This window comes from Motacilla alba, chromosome 1A (genome assembly GCF_015832195.1).
Source record: "Motacilla alba alba isolate MOTALB_02 chromosome 1A, Motacilla_alba_V1.0_pri, whole genome shotgun sequence".
In the NCBI taxonomy this organism is placed as follows: domain Eukaryota; kingdom Metazoa; phylum Chordata; class Aves; order Passeriformes; family Motacillidae; genus Motacilla; species Motacilla alba.
Genome location: NC_052031.1, coordinates 10,355,136 through 10,371,756, shown reverse-complemented (window position 1 = coordinate 10,371,756; position 16,621 = coordinate 10,355,136). Strand labels below are relative to the sequence as shown.

At 37.1% G+C, this 16,621-nt stretch overlaps 1 protein-coding gene across 5 annotated transcripts in view; it reads right to left on the bottom strand.

The window, feature by feature from the left end:
• Nucleotides 1–16,621, bottom strand: part of HGF (hepatocyte growth factor) — a 62,920-nt gene that overhangs the window by 22,228 nt on the left and 24,071 nt on the right. For 4 of the 5 annotated variants that reach the window (XM_038154638.1, XM_038154635.1, XM_038154640.1 and 1 more), the window contains exons 5-7: nt 13,611–13,753; nt 11,669–11,789; nt 6,762–6,880 (exon numbers count right to left, since the gene is read on the bottom strand). In XM_038154638.1, the coding sequence (XP_038010566.1) occupies nt 6,762–6,880; nt 11,669–11,789; nt 13,611–13,753 (383 nt within the window). The remainder of the gene's footprint in view (nt 1–6,761; nt 6,881–11,668; nt 11,790–13,610; nt 13,754–16,621) is intronic. The other variant, XM_038154636.1, reaches the window with a different exon arrangement.

The following is a 16,621-nucleotide window of genomic DNA, read 5'->3' as shown; positions in this document are numbered from 1 at the left end:
TACAAATGAAAGAGATCTGGGGAAAGACCTGAGGGGGCAGGGGAGAAGAGTTCCATATGATAAATTTCAGCATGCATCCTGGCTTCATAATATCTCCTAAGTAAATTAATAAATTAAAACTACATAACTCTAGCAAAAAGTCTTCTTAAATAACACTAATTATGCACAAAAAATATATCAAATATAAGCTTTTGCAAAAACCCTATCTCCACACAAAAAGTTACTATTTCAACTGTAATGAACTGTATAGGGCACCTACTCTGTACTCAGTCATGCCAAAGAAAAAGTAATTAGGTTGATGTTTATATATCATTATGTGGGAATGGGGTTTTTTAATCACATGCCTGAAATGAAATAAGTGATGCATCAATTTATTAAGCAAGGCAATAGTAATTCTGTAGAGCATTCCTTGTACATCTGCAGATACACAGTTAATTGTTGAACCTTACATTATGTGTCTGGACAGTGACCTCTACCTGTAGATCAGATTTTACAACTTTGCCATGTCAAAATATACAATGTAAAGGCATCAGAAGAACTTAACTTTCACATTGCCATGAATATTTGCACAGCCAAGCCACTTCTGGAAAGACTTACACTTTTTTTCAAAATCTGTAGCTTGATTATCTGCTATTACTTTGTGGCAGATCTCAATAAGAATTCTAGTAATGAGACGGATGAGTAAAATATTCTAATTTTAACTAATAAAGCAGTTTCATTGTTCCAAAAGGTCCACAGAACCCTCCCCAAATTCTTCTTGCTGTACCACCTGCATATACTACAAATGTCTCATTTTGAAACATGGCAAATGAGACTCCAAAATATTTCCAAAATTTAATTCTGAAATTATGAGGGCTTGTGGCCCCAGAACCAATTCCCATTCTAGCTATTGAGTCTCACAGAAAGCTCAAAACTTACCAATAAAGGCTTGAGAAATCCTTCATTCATCTGTCGATTCCACAAACAGGCATGATGGGAACAGTCTCCCTATTCCTGTTAATGAAAGTTGGGCTGGATGTGCACAGGAACAGGCAAGAGCTTGAGGAGCAGTGCCTGTCTCACCAGACACTGCAGATTATACAGCACTTGCCAAACTAAGAAGTGCCCAGGCTGTCCAAGACTACAACTCACATAGTCATCTCCATTCACTACTGGTTTTGCTGTTGAGGCTAATTACTCATCACCCACATACCAAATTAACTAAAGTTAATAACTCTGAGCATGAACATCAGATGTGAAGAGCATTGGTGAAAGAGCTCTAAGACCACACTCACCAGTCCTCTTACAAGGCAAAATCAAGATCAAGATCAAAATCTATAAAATCAAATTCCCATCCTTACCCCAGTAAATCCTCTAAAATATAAACTAAGATCTGAAAATTCAAGGGATTGTTCCAGTGAGGGAGACAGTATGAATTTAGTTAAATTAATTTAGAATCAACAAGTGATCCTTACTTTGAAGTACTTACTAATATTTCATAATGGAAGTTCCCAGGATTTTTTTTGTTTCAGTTCAATTTTTTTTTAGTTCTGAACTGAGACTAAAAGTACTGTTAAAGAAAGATCACACAAAATTCCACCTTATAAAAGACTACTATTTATAATTTATGGATTAAGTGTCACTTCTTACTCCTGTAGGAAAGTTCATTATGAATGGAAGAATTTGGTAGTTGTTAGCAGCATTTTGCTGCTTTTGAACTTTGTGGGTTTTTGTTTTCTTTTTTTAAATTCTGGATGACTAAGATTAAACATGTAACTCAGACAGCCACATGAGGGGATTTCCCATTAGTAGTATTTCTACCTTCACATGATCACTCCAAAGTCCCCAACCAAAGAGAAATAACGCAAAGATATCCTTTTTTCCCCATAAACCCCTCTTTTTTTGATACTTCAAAATAGATAACTTTATTAATATGGGCCAGCTCATGCATTAATAGAATCTTAAAAAAGATGAAACATTATCCAGAGCCTTATGTGTAAAGCCACAGATAGTCCTCGCAGTTCTGGTTCTCACAGCAACACCAGCATGAGGGAATCAGCAGGGGCCTTGAGTCATTTGACAGCTGAAGTAACCAGCTTGAGACTATTTCACACTTTAATCCTAATGACCCAGGAGAAAATCCTGCACAAATTTTAGGTCAATGGTGAGAATCACACTGATTTAAAAGAAGGTAGAGATTTTGCTGGAGAATACATGTTCTTTCATGACAATACAACCTACCTATTTGTGGAAAAAGACATAGTTGGAAAAGAAACAGAGTCCTAAATTATATCCTGAGGAAAATACCTGTTCTTGCTTATATTCATGCAACATCTCTTCTACAGTGTCAGTCAATAGAAGGAAAATGTGCTCTGATTTGTAGCAAAACAATTTAAAAAGTTGATTCTAAATGTGATCCATGCAATTCTGCAAATGTTATTAAGAAAGCTGAGTGACATTTTGAAGTTGTTCATGCTCAGTTACATGTTCAGTTTTCTTCAATGTACCATAGCACAGTACAAGAATGGAAGATAAACCCAACTGGCTTTCAGTGTTTTGCTTTTTTTTCAGTAAAAACATATGAGAAAATGAAGACATCAATTATAGCCAAGCTCAAGAATCACTGAATGAGTACTGAAGAACTCATTGTCACCTAAAACCTTTGCACATACACTTCATTTGTCCATGAGCACAGAGAGATCTTTCCAACCTGTTCCAGTGTCTACGACAAGGCTTTACATTCAAACAATGTTTATTTTAAATCTATTTTTAAAAGTCTCCTCATATTTAGAGTTCCTAAATTTCACTTTCAAATTATCATAGAAATGATAAAAAGGATTTGAGAGGGATCCTTTTTGAGGCAATATGGATTAAGCTTTTGCATAAACAGTGAACACTGGACCTATTCTTTGTCTCCTTCTAAAGCAAGATAGAAGGTAACACTTTATCAGCCTCTAAATATCAGTCTCTTTTCCCTGCCACTTTCTATAAACATTTTTATCTTACACAAATATCAACCTTAAATGAGTCTAACTTTTATTTGTTTATGTATAATATAACAAATAACTCTTTAATCAGAACTGTGTATTTAAATGGACAGTTGAAATCTCTGTTTCTAAAGAATGACTAATATTAGTGGGTTTTGGCCTTCCCAAAAGCTGTAGGCACACTGCAACAGTTCATTTAAGATCTAGAGTCTCAATTTTGGTGTTTCATTACTTGCTCTTTCCCATCCAACTGGGCCTTTATTGAATTTTCTCAGGGCTTTTCAAGCTCTGGTCACCCCTGACTACTGTCAGTGACCACTGGTGGCAAAGGCTAAATTCACAGTAAAGACATCTGGGTTGGCTGGACATCAGGTAGGCATCAATGAAACACTGTCCTTAACACAAGTAATTCCAAAAAGCTCTGCAGTTCTCAAATGACTGATATACGTAGCTTCCTTTATGGGTCTCAGCACCTCTCTAAAGCTCATCCACAGAGGACCTGCTACCCGTTTGTGCTTTAAAAAACAGTACTAGTTCCCTATTCCTGTCCTCCCTGTAGTCAATGTTCTCATTTATGCCAAAATAACAGTCATTTTCCTTTTTCATGTTTGCTGGCACTGCTTCCATTTCTTCATTTCGTCCTACACTTCTTCATTTCTGTTAGTTGTCCTTTTATCCTCTCTTCTAACTAAAAATTGTCTCAAGCCAAAACCACAGACACATATGTGAGCAACTTCAAACCAGTCCTGGGGTCCCCAAAGTCTTAATCCAAATCCAGTTTTTGCAGCTTGAGCCATCTCTAATTCCTAATTGCTCCTGTCATCTCTTTCTCACAGCCCTGGCTGAAAGCCACAATGTTTTATGCTGCATTCTGTGCTTGGAAGTAAAATTACAATGCCCTCTCTCTCTTCAGTCTTAAAACCATATTTATTTTCTAAACGCTTCCTTCCACCAACTTTTTTGCCGAAAATTTTGTATATGAGCTGTTGTCAGCATTTTGGCTATAAAGCACACTAGCACTCATGGCATGTAGCAAAAAGCCACAAGCAGCATGCTGCCTTGTGGTCACTCCCCAAAGAGAGGACACCTACATTTTTGTATATGGTCCAAGGACTTGGATTTGCAAAGCATTTTTCCTAATTAGTATTTCTTGTAAATTAAATAAACAGTCCTCAGCATAGGAATTAAAAACCTGTGTGAGAATCCAAACCACAAAGCTATAAAGACCTATAACTCATGATGTTCTCTTTTTAGTGTTCTGAGATTGCAAACAGCCCCAGCATCAGAAACACAGAGCAGCCACCGAAACCCAGAATAGCCAAGTGTTTTGGGCTCCCTGCTAGGAGGTGGGAAAACAGTTTTTTTATGAGCCTCAAGAAAGACAGAAAACTGAAATAATTTCTTTTAGTATTCTGGCCATCAAGATGGTGATTTAACAGTAGCATCAGCAATAAATTCCCTCAGTGGGTTACAAAGGAAAGCGTTGAGCACCACTACGTCTTAGATAGAGGGCAATGTCATATGCCTGTGAGGAAAACCCTTTGAAAATATCTGCTGGATTAAGCTTTCATGACCCCTACTTTTAAACTTTTTTTCTCATAGAGATTGCCTTATTAATTTCAAAAGAGATACAGTATTCTGCAGGGAAAATACAGTTTTACATGCGAAATTTCCAGTGATTTTAATATAGTTTCTAACTGAAGGAAAGAATTTCTGGTTCCTTCAGTGAACTTTTGCCTAGAAATGAGACAAAAGGCTTTCATCACAATATGAAATTCATTACACTGTGTTTTGGAGTTGTTTTTAATTTCATTTTGATCTTTACCTTTTCTTAAGGGCTCTGCTATGACTTGGTAGATAAAGGTGATAATCCAGTAGTTTTCAGGAGATCTCCCACCCAACTATTTTATAAGGCTGAGGCCAGACTGTAGATACTGGAAGTTGCATGAGGAGTAAGCTTACGTGACCAACAAAGCCAGATGTGAATCCTCAGAACACTGACACATCAGCTCAGGAAATGCCAAAGGATAAAGGTTTATAAAAGTTGCATTTGTGAAACAGTCAGCTGTAACTTAGGAATACGTTTTTTCATAATAGTAACAGGAGAAAAGAACAGTTCAGTATGCTGCACATGATTCATACGTTATCTAATAATTGGAGAAGTGTAGGAAGCACAGTTTAGTTTAAAAAAACAAACCACAAACCAAAACAAAACCCAAACCAACACAGGCCAAAAATCCAAAGCAGCAGCTCCTTACTTAATGGAGCAACTAAAAAATTGAAAGATGATTCAGTTGCACAGCTAAGCAATGTGTGTTCATAAAGGAGATAGTCTGAGCTTTCCCCTTTATCAAAGATTATCAGCAGGCCCCGATACAAAGACATGAATTAGTCCTGCAGTCCACAGGTAAGACTTTCAACATGGGTGTGACTTCCCGGGTGCCTGACCCAAAACAAGCAGTGATCCTGCCAAGTTTCTTCTGTCTCTAGAGAACCTGATTATACATTGCCCAAAGTATCAAAATAACTTTGCCTTTTTCACAGTGGAATATTTTTGATAATTTAACTACCTTAAACTAGAATTACAATAATATAAGATAGAGCAAGTTAAATTACTCTACATCAGGAGGTAGAGAATATTCTTACTCAGCCCTTGGATTTCAAAAATTGACAAATTGATTAGACCAGACTGACTCTCCAAGACATTAGAACTGGCCCAAGCTATGAGGAGCCAAGGAGAGAAAATTCTGAATTATTGGTGATTCAGGCAGAAAACATGGCAAAATTTGTTTCATAAGAATTCTAAGCAAAGTTGGAAAATCCCTCTTTAGGCAGCAACGACTCACAAATAAAGTTTCACGTCAGAGCTATTACCTCTTCCTTGCCACCCATCCCAATATTTAAAGCAAATCTTAGTAAAACTGATTCTACCATCTGCCTTAGCCCCAGTATTACCATGAAAGTATAGAAAAATTCCTTTGCTCAAGTTTTCAAGGAATGACCAAGAGTTCTACCTTCCTCATTGTCCCTTTACTTCTCATTTAAGTCATCTAATTATCAGTAAAATAGAGCTTTCAGAGGTGCAAGCAAAGTTAAGATGACCTGAGCTTTGTAGACATAACATGTTGTAGTAAGCTCTAAAATGCTGAACAAGAGCATCTCACAGTGAGCATCCTACAACTGTACAGCTCAATGTCACTTTGATTCAATTCACTGTCTCTAAAGTGTGGCTAACAAACACCACCATCTTATAACTGATGAAGGAAAAGAAATTCATTGCCTGTGGAGTGCTTTGATATGGAGTGCTGAACATCACAGAGAGACCCATGTGAAAATTAATAATTCTATCTTCAGCACAAGAGTGAATAATGTGCAGGACCCAAGGCCTAGAACTGCAAAGCAGTAAAGAGTTGTTAGCAGAGGACACTGAGGAGGGATTGTGTGTGCACCAAATGATATTTGATACTCTCAAATGATAACACACATGTCCAACACAGCCAAACTAATACTGTACATGAGATCCTCATGATTTTGTTGCCTCACTTTTTTAGTTCTTGATTTTCATACAATTTACAGTATATAAGACATACACATATTCCAGTGGTAAGTAACACACAACTCTTCTTTACTGTCGAGATTAAATATAAAGTGTTAATAAGAGACCCTCTTTGAAAGCTGTGTTTTAAAAGCCAATGAAGGGCAATGAACGAACTAGCGGTGGTCCTATGCTGCTTGAAATATCTGTGTCCAGATTTTTGAAAGGAAAAGGAAGTAATAAATTTTGCTTGAACTCACCACACGTTTTAATTGCACAGAACTCCCAGGGGGTGTTAGGGTCAAGAGTGTAGCACCATGGTCTCAGCTTGCCATCAGGATTGCGGCAGTAATTATCATCAAAGCCCTTGTCAGGATATCTGCAAACCACAACGAGAAACGCGTCAGGGAAGTCTTCCTGGCAACACTGCACTGCCTTCTACAAGGTACTTAAAGGACAGATTTCAGCAGAGGCAAACAAGAACTGGTTCCTATTAACCTTGGGTCTGATCCTGTAGGATGGATGCAAATATGCTTCTAATGCTGTTAAAAAGTTAATAACATATAAACACTTTCCAAATCTGCAGCAGAATCAGACCTCCGCTGAGGGGACTCCCTGCTGTGCTAATGCACAGGGTACCGGATAGGCTAACTCCACTAATTGCTAAACTCTTGCTCTTGTGTCTGTCAACCGATGACCAGACACTTAAACCACCCTTCTTTTTTTTTTTTTTAAACAGACCAATTAAATGTGGATTATCTAAATACTGCTTGCCATGCTGGACTCATTAAGAAAACAGGTTCTTCAGTGCAACAGCCCTGAGTTCAAAATGGAAGCTATTTTGAGTTGCTTTGCTATTAATGATAACTCCATTTTTGTAACAGAGCTTATTTTTGGTCATGCCCTCATTTCAAGCACTGGAAGAAAGAAGGAGAAAAATAAGTAAATTTATCTCATTAAGACTTGATAATATTGTGCTATGTTTAAATGTTTCCACATTCCTACAGCCATCACTGACTATCAGACAGATGTCCAAGATATGTAGGTTTTTTTTGTATAAATACATGATACTAACATCTCTAAGTTTGAAGGAGATAAATGCATCAGGTTGGGTTTTTTTTTTTTTTTCTCTAGTAAATACAAATTGTCTTGGCCTTCCAGTTTTATTGAACTGTGTTTGCAAAAGAAACAAAAAGTAGATTTGCCTCTGAGGAAAACCTGAAAAGTATGTAAGAGAGCAATAAAGTTAACTGCTTGGGAACCTGAATCCATTTACAACTGCAAGCAGATGTGCTTCACACAAGCAGACGAAAATATGATTTACAAGTGTATGTTTTTGCTAGGATGCTTTTTTTGTCAAATGAACATGCTAATTTTCACTCATTTGCAACTTGATCTCCCATTTCTTAGGAAAAGTCAGGTTTATTCAACTATACAAGGGATAAAGATAAGACTTAAGTAAAATTCAAAAAATGTAAAGAAAACTACAATAACAACAAAACCACCAAGGAAAAACCTCACCAAACTGGTAATTCAATGGAAGTCAAGACCATGGTAATTTCAGATCTAGTAGCAGTACCCTGTTCTCTGCTAGGTTGAAAACAAACTGTAAAGAACAAGTTGTGTTCAAGGATTTCCCAAAAAAATAGTTACTGGGCTAATAATACAGCAGAAAATGATATGGGTTTGGCCTCTCAGTAGATGCAGTGATGAGCCTTCATGCTGGTGGAACACATTCCATGTCAAATAACATGGAAAGTACATGTTAACACCCAAGAACCAAGGTGAGTCCAGGAATGCCAAAGTACCTGCAGTCACAGCTCACAAAAAGGATTCAAAACAGGTTTTGATGCAAAGAACCCCGTTCCAGAACACAGATGTCTGTCTTTGCACTGAATGCTCCATCCTTCCTAATATTATATGGCTTATTACCACAGTATATCAAATACAGGTTATTTACTAACTGAAACTTAGGTAGAGATGTTCTTTCAGGATCAAGCTTTGAGTGTCTTCATGGGATGCTGTAGTGCCTGTGAGCCATATCTTTTCACTGACTAGATCTACTTGTCCATTTCTAGAGCAAAACTAGACTTCCCAGTCAATGGTTCTTCCCCCAATATTAAGGGAGGCTTCTGTCTTCCTTCATACCCAGCAAGCAACAACTGCTATAAAAAAGGCCAAGGCTTAATAGTTTTAAGAAATAAATACTAGCAATAAGATAAATAGCAGGGCTTCAAACTGTTCCACACAATTCAACAGTGGGGCTATGCAGGGTTCCCTGAGAGCTGTCCCTTTGTTGTACACACTCCTCCTTCCCCAGTATATTTGGGCACAGACCCCTTTCTTCGACCTAAGAAAGAGCCCGAGGTCTCAGAGATCTTCTAGAGCTCTACATATTTCTGGTTTTTCCCTGAAACAGCAGTAGCTGTACTTCACTGCCAGAACTGAAATGAAACATCAAGATACATATCTGGTGTCAAAACCAAGACTTTATCTCAGTTTCTAGAGAAAAGGAGTAGAGTATTAGCCAAAGAGATAAAATTTATTCTTTTTAAAGACACAGATGCCGATCTCCAGCTCTCCTGGAAATAAAATGAAACTTAGTATCTAAAGCTCTTCACCAATATTTCTTGCCCCCTTTTGTTTGTTTTTTGTTTTGTTTTGTTTTTTTAAGATGTAAGACTGGAAACTTGATTTTTTATAAAGTAAATTTTCATACAAGAGATACAAATTAGTTTAAATATTATTAGTACCAGGGTACTAATAAAGCAATGTCTGCAGTTATTCACCCTCTATGATACACTTCAACCCTACTTTCCTCCATGCAGTAAATATTTTCACAGGATGTTTGAGTTTGAGCAGAAAAGGACAAAAAACGTTTCCCCCCTATGATATTCTATGCCCAAGACATCATCCTCAGTGGTCTTCCTTCAATCCTGAGGCATAACTGAGTCTGTGATAAGAACACGAGAGAAGTGGAGTTTCAGGATGTAATTCTGCATCCACTAATAGCTGGAAATGGGCCATGCAGGAGCTGTTTAGGAGAATTCTTCCTGCTCTCTTCAATCACATCTAAGCAGACAGTAAGCAGCTTCAGTAAGTGACCTCTGAGGGGAGTAAATGTGGAACAATTCATTGAGGTGACAGAAAAGAGAGTTGCATTTAGCCTGAGCCAAAAGCACTGTCCAAGAGCACATAGACTGGTGCATTGGGAAAGATTACCATCTTTATTCCTTTTCTTCATCATTGCAACTGATGAAGCCATAAATGAAAATACATTTAAATCTATCCAGATAATCCTTCCTGGTTTACAGGTTATTTACATTACACCTGGATGATATACTGTAAGTGTCTCTAGAGACTGCTGTATTTTAATGGGTCATTGTTCCAGACCTTTTCTCTTATTTTCAACTCATACAACTGTGAAAAAAAACCAATCAAAAACCAAAAACCCAGCAAACCAGAACCTTCAGCATTTTAAAACCGTGGTATAATTAAAGTATAATTGCTGCTACTTTTAGTGACCATTTACAGAGCTAATTAACATCAGTGTATCAGAAATGCACTGGACTACATTACTCTTCTGAAAGCCCACTCAAGTCAGTTCAATCTGGACGGATTGCTTTTTGATTAAAAAAAAAATGCACTTTATTACTGTCTGAAAACTTTCAAGAAGATGTTCTCAGAAGGAATTATTTCAAAGAGGAAGATGATTGTTCGTAAGACTGTGGTTAGTCTGAAAAGTCATTTTGCAAAACAATCAGAAATTAATGGAAAAAAAGAAATTTCCTCCTGACAGTAAAATTATTATTGTTTGTACCCATGAGTTCTATAAATGTTTCACTCCAAAGGAACAAAACTGTTTCTGTGAGTTATTCTAGAATACACAGTAAGTGCATGGCAGAACTCAGAAACAGATTATCTTCAGTCCCACTCTGCTAATACAAAACATTTATTGTGGCAGAACAATGGGATAGACTGCTATTATTCATGAGAAAGATCATCCAAGCCAAGGGAAAAAACAGATTATACCACATAAGCTCCAAAACTCCAGATCCTCAATATTTTGCTGAATAATCAGGCTTTCTAAAATCTACCAGTACCCATATCTCTTAGAACAAAAATAATGCTTTATTTGGTGAAACACTTTAACATATAAAAAGATACTTTCAGTGGAAGGCCTTAATCATTCTGATTTTATTGATTCTGCAGTCTTTGTCTGGCAGTTTAAGTTTATTCAAAACAATATATAAATGGAGTTAATCTAAAATCCAGAATAAAATTAAAATGAAACTGTAGTCCAGTTTGAGAAGAACAGAGACCCCCTCCTGTGTGGCCTAACCCCTTCCCAGCCTCTCCCTCCCACAATACTTTCAGAAGTGTGTATTATAGATGACCCTTTGTAGTTGGATTAATTTGGCCCTGTAGGACAAACACTAACAGGGATGAAATCTGTCTTGCTATTTCTGACTCAGCTTTTGGCACTGTGAATCAGTGCCTAAATTAAAAAAAGAAAAAAAAAAAAAAAAGAAGACAAGTCTAATAAAGAAATCCATGTTCATGCTAAACAGAAAGATTAAATCCTTTCCCAGGGTGAATAAACAGATGTAATGGTCAAACAGTTCAGTCAAACAAACTGGATACTTAAATGTGATTATTATGGAAGGTCACCTACAGCTTTGAAGCTGTTCAGTATTACAAAAAGGAGGATATTGTTATTTGACAATACTGGAAGTTTATATTCACCAATTGTGTTAAGAGATCTAACAAAAATTTATTGCTTTAAATCATTATTTACTATGTGATTAAGGTACTTAAGCTGACTGCAGCTGCATACTAATATATATACAGAAATATTCAGAGGTTATTTATTTACTGTCAATGAACTAGGAAGGAATTTTTGATCAATTAAAGCAGTAGCAGCATTAGTACACTAGTCAGGCATGGAATGTAACCAGAACTGCACAAAACAGCCTCTACTCTCCATCCTGCATCTCCATTGTGTCAGTAGCCAGCCTACACCAGGGGCCAGGAGCCCAGGCATCTAAAACTGGTGAACTCCATAAATTTCAGTTGAGCTAATGCTAGTTTCACTCAGCTGGTTCCAGAATGTGTGTAATTTTCAAGTTATGACCACATGGTCTTGCTTGGGGGTAGGAGAGGTTACCTCTCTGGACGAAATTTGTGCTTGTGTGGTCTCTGAAGATCCCAGCGCTGACACTCCTTGCCTGTCTCGGTGTGATCCATTGGCCCTCTATAACTCTCTCCGTTGCAGGTCATGCATTCAACTAGGAAAAAAATGGACACTAGTCATTTATTACACTAATCATTTATACCACAAAAAAAAAAAAAAAAAACCAAAACCAAAAAAAACCCAAAAAACCCCAACAACAACAACAAAAAAAACCACAAACCAAAATAAAACCAAACCAAACCCCCCAAAAATCCCCTAAAACCAAACCGGAAATTAAAGAAATCAACACAAAAAACTGTTATGTGTCCCTGCTCTTATATAATGATACCAACCTACAGAGGTATTAAACAATGACATCTTTTTGTTGGGTTGGTATGTGTAATGTCCTTTGGAATATAATTGTATCTGTTAGCACTAATCCAAATGTTTAAATTTTCTATCACTTTGCAGAACACTTGAAGTTTTGAAGGAGTTAGAGGGGAGCTACTAGAGGCATTCATGTTCCTATCAATATTTTAATAACCTTAATTATGGTTAGTATGAGAGAGACACATAGCTAAGGAAGAAGTATTTTTTAAAGGTGATATTATCTAATTAGCACCATTTATTTTTCTAAATCCCTCTAAATCACAGTAAAATTGCAGGACAAGTTTAAGTGCAGAATATTGGTGACATCCCAATTTCAGTGCAGTACAGTATGTCTCTATGCATCCAGCACTTCCAGCTATGTATGATACTGTATCTTTTTGATGGTAATGGCTTTTGGCAGCTTAAACTAAGTCCTGGTTTGGGAAAGTGGTAGGGGGCATGGAGGGAGAGCGGTCAAAAGTTATCAAAATAATTTGAAAGCATCGCTGAACAAAATTTAGAATGAAAGGTCTGAAAATATAAAAAAAAAAAAACCAAAACAGAATTTACTGTAGACAAACTTCTCAAGTACTCCCTAATTACAGTAATTTTAAGGAAGGATCATTTAGAAAATACTATTTTAAGGAATTACAGATATCACAAAACATCAGCTACCAAAGTCTTCATCCTTAAGTGAGCTCCAGGTCAAATATCCCATTTGCAGTTCACATAAATTTATCTTTAAATTATAGATTTTAACAAACTCACAAGCTCCATGTAAATTAATGTAAATTATTCTATTCCTCCTTCTCTTCCTCTCTCCCTTCCAGTCTCCCTCCCTCCCTCCCTCCCTCTCCTCTTCCTTTCCTAAGGACAGCATAGCTACTGCATGCGACACATTAGCAGGAAAATTAAAGGCATCCTATCTTGAAGATTTAAATAGGTTGATTGACTGAAACTGAATTGGCTGATTAGCAAGATATAAGAGCTTAATTTGGAGGTTAACAGAACTTAAAAGTCAACAAATGCAATGGTGCATATAAAGCGTCTTTCAAATTCTGTGACTTGAAAGTCAAATGGGGTTGGATTTGCAAAGAGTTATACTCATTTACAGTATTTATTCAAAAAGCAAAATGCATGCTTATCTTAAGCTTTCATCTTGTAATCCAGTATCTATATTTTCATCAAAAAGAAGACGAAAAGCTGATTTTACCATGGAATGGCACTAGATGATTTTATCACATAGTAATACTGAAATTGTAATGGATTCACTATGGACTAGACTGGCAAAAAGAAAAGGATCACATTTGTGTGATCAGCACAACTTCATTGTTCAAGCTCCTCCATAACCTGAAAAAAGTTGCTGAGCCTGAAACCTTCCAGCATACTGGAATGTCACAAGACGTCCTCTTCCTCTAACCACTTCTTTGCTTGCTATATGAGTTACTTTCACTGAGAAATCACCTATTCTTTCTCTAAAGGCCATGAGCAAGTGATTACTGGGAGCTCTGTGCAGCTGCTGCCAGCAGAGCAGAGGCAGCTTTCTGCAGGAGCAGTGCTGGGTTACCTTCTGAGCAGAGGGGGATGTCACAGACTTCGTGGCGCGTCTCTGGACTGGTGGTGAAACACCACGGGCCTCCCTCTTCCCCTCGGGGGTTTCGGCAGTAGTTTTCCCTCAGGTCTTTTCCCCGATAGCTCGAAGGCAAAAAGCTAGTTTTAAAATGACAATCATTACAGTATAAGAGCATGCAAAGGTTGGGGTTAATCATACTATTTTTACAAACAGTTAGCACATTTCTGCTTCCTTCTCCCTCCACCCTGTCTAGAGCAAATGCACACACCCAAATATCTGTCCGTACACAAATACACATCTTCAGTTGGGATTACTCAACCTAAATGGCCTAAATCTGGGACAATTTGTCTAGCCCGTAGCGTGCTCAAGAGAGTTTTACTCCCATCCCTCAGCTGTCCAGAGACAACTATCTAGGGCAGAGCCAGAGGCAGTCACACACTCCCTGCCAGCCTGCACTGTGTTCTCCTTCAGGAGCTCTGGGTGCATAGGGGTTGATTGGGTCTGTAGCCAGGTGTGTCTGTCCTGTGCATGTTGGCACATACAACAGGTCCAGCTGGGCTCAGAGCCCACCTACTATATGAAACCCACAAGCAGAGAAACCTCTTTGCATCCCTGGTCAGGCAGCAGCAAGAACTGATCATCAGCAGCATGTGAGTGTGACCAAGTCGGTGCTACACCTCACTGAGAGGCTTTCACTGCTTGAAACCAGGGACTGCTTTGTATTTCACACAAGTGATTTCCCCAGATGCCATTTTAGCTGTTCTTAGCTAAAAAATGTTCATGTTCATTCAGCATGTTCCTTCATGCTCTGCCACAAGCCCCACTGTGGTCACCTTAGGGTCTGCTACTTACAGACCCACTCATAATTGCATTGTATGTGTTCAGATATTTAACAAAACCACAGCTGACTTAACATGTCCAGGATCAAGGTATTTTCTTCTCAGTTATCTGTAAAAGTATGTGCTTACATCTAGAGAAACCATGTCATACAGTGACACATACACACTTTATATAATATAGATATATAAATATTTACAATTAAAAATAATATTAGCTTATTTACCCCACAAAATAAGGAACAGCTAACCCCATTGTAAGGAACCCAAACCCAGAGCTGGTCTGTTTAATGCCACTTCAACAGCTCATGACCACATTTAGGCTGCACATCACAGACAAATCTGGGGTGTTTCTGTACCAGTTACATTGCAGCAATACTAAACAGCAGCTAAATCTCTGGAGTTAGAAAGCACCTTGAACTCAGCGATCTGTCTCATGAAGGTTTTTTTGTTAGTTGAAATACTGGGCTAACTACATAGGTGATCACATAAAACTTGTAACTGAAATTAATTAATTAATTTAGTTTTTGAGATTTATAAGATTTGTTCCATTTCTTTTTATCAGTATTTAAGCTTTGGTGGAAATAGAAATAATGCACCTTTTATTCTAAAAGTATCTAATGTTTTATTTTCAGTGCTTTGAGAGAGAGAAACAAGAAGAGCATTTTGGCATGACATTTTATTCAAGTTTTATTCCTGTTAATGAAATACTTGAACTAAATGAAGTGAAAAATACCTTTTTTAATCACATTGTGGTTCTAGTCAATGCAGTATGGAAACATTACATAAAGATGCTTTTTTATTTTTGGTGCTTGAAGACACTAATTTTTATGTCATTCCTGCTGCCTATAAAATTGGTGCTTCTTTTTTTCCCTCTGTAGTCTTATAATGTAAGTATCTGGAACTTTTTTTAATTAAAGACCCTCAGGTGAACGTTTTTGATGAGACATTCACACCTGCATATGTGTTAAAGTGGTATGTCAGTGCATATTAGAATATTCTATTTAACTTTTCTGCTCATTAGAAAATATAGGTAAAAGGCATCTCAAAATACAACAGATATGCTGTAAAAGCATTAAAAAAAAGAAAAAGTTTGAATGAGTAGCACTAGGGATGCAAGATGGGTCAAATATACAAATGGCTTCAACAGGTACTAAAGAACATTCTTGAGAGAGGAAAAGATGAGTTGCAGTACATATCTACCCAGAAATGTAAGAAAGGGCCACTCCTAAAACTGATGATTTAGTTAATCTCCATTAGGTAAGGAAAGAAAGAAAAAAAGCCAAAAACTGAAGCCAGTAAGAGTAATGGTAAAAACAGATTCAATCACACAAAAGCCATGGAAACTAGCCAAAAGTCTATGAAGCATTGGTCTGCTCTTTGACCATTTCTCTTTTAGACCTTTTTACATTAGTCTTTTTAATTTAAAAGACTCTCTAAGAGTCTTAAAATCTTTACTAGGATGGAGATGACAATAATAGAAAGCAGAGTTTTGCTGGGAATCTCTGTGTTCTGATGGAATACGAATAAATAAAAATATAACTTGCTAGATTGAAGCAAAAGTTTAAGGCTTCAAGATGTTTCAATTATTCCTAGAAATACAATTCAAAATCATTAAAATACATTTCTCCCTTAAATATGAAAAAGGGATTTATTTTCCAATGGCACTTTGTGATAATCATCTGTTGAGAAAAACTGACCTACAAAGCTAAGCCTTTTGTACTAATAAGTTCCAAACACTCCACTACTGTCTGCTTCTTCCCACCTCCCTCATGTCTCTGATGATGAAATCATATTTTCTGATGTTGAAAAAACAAAATTAGCATGCAGCCACCTCATTTATCCGGTGACCTTTTAAAAATTAAACTTATTGCACAAGGCAGGAGAACAGTCACTCTCATAAAATTCATCATAGAAGAGTGGCTGTCCAAATGCATTGGATAAAACTGTGTGTGTGATAAAACTGGGTATGCTGTGTATTAACATGCAATTTAATGATAATGTGTGCAATCCAGACACTTTCCTTTTTCTAATTATATAAAGTCACATGTATATTATGTAGAATAAATGCTCATTTTTGCTCAGGTTATAATGATTAAGAATTCTGTCACTTCTGAAAGATGAAGATATCTAATTCAAGGCGTTGAGTCTCAAGAAGTCATTGCTGTG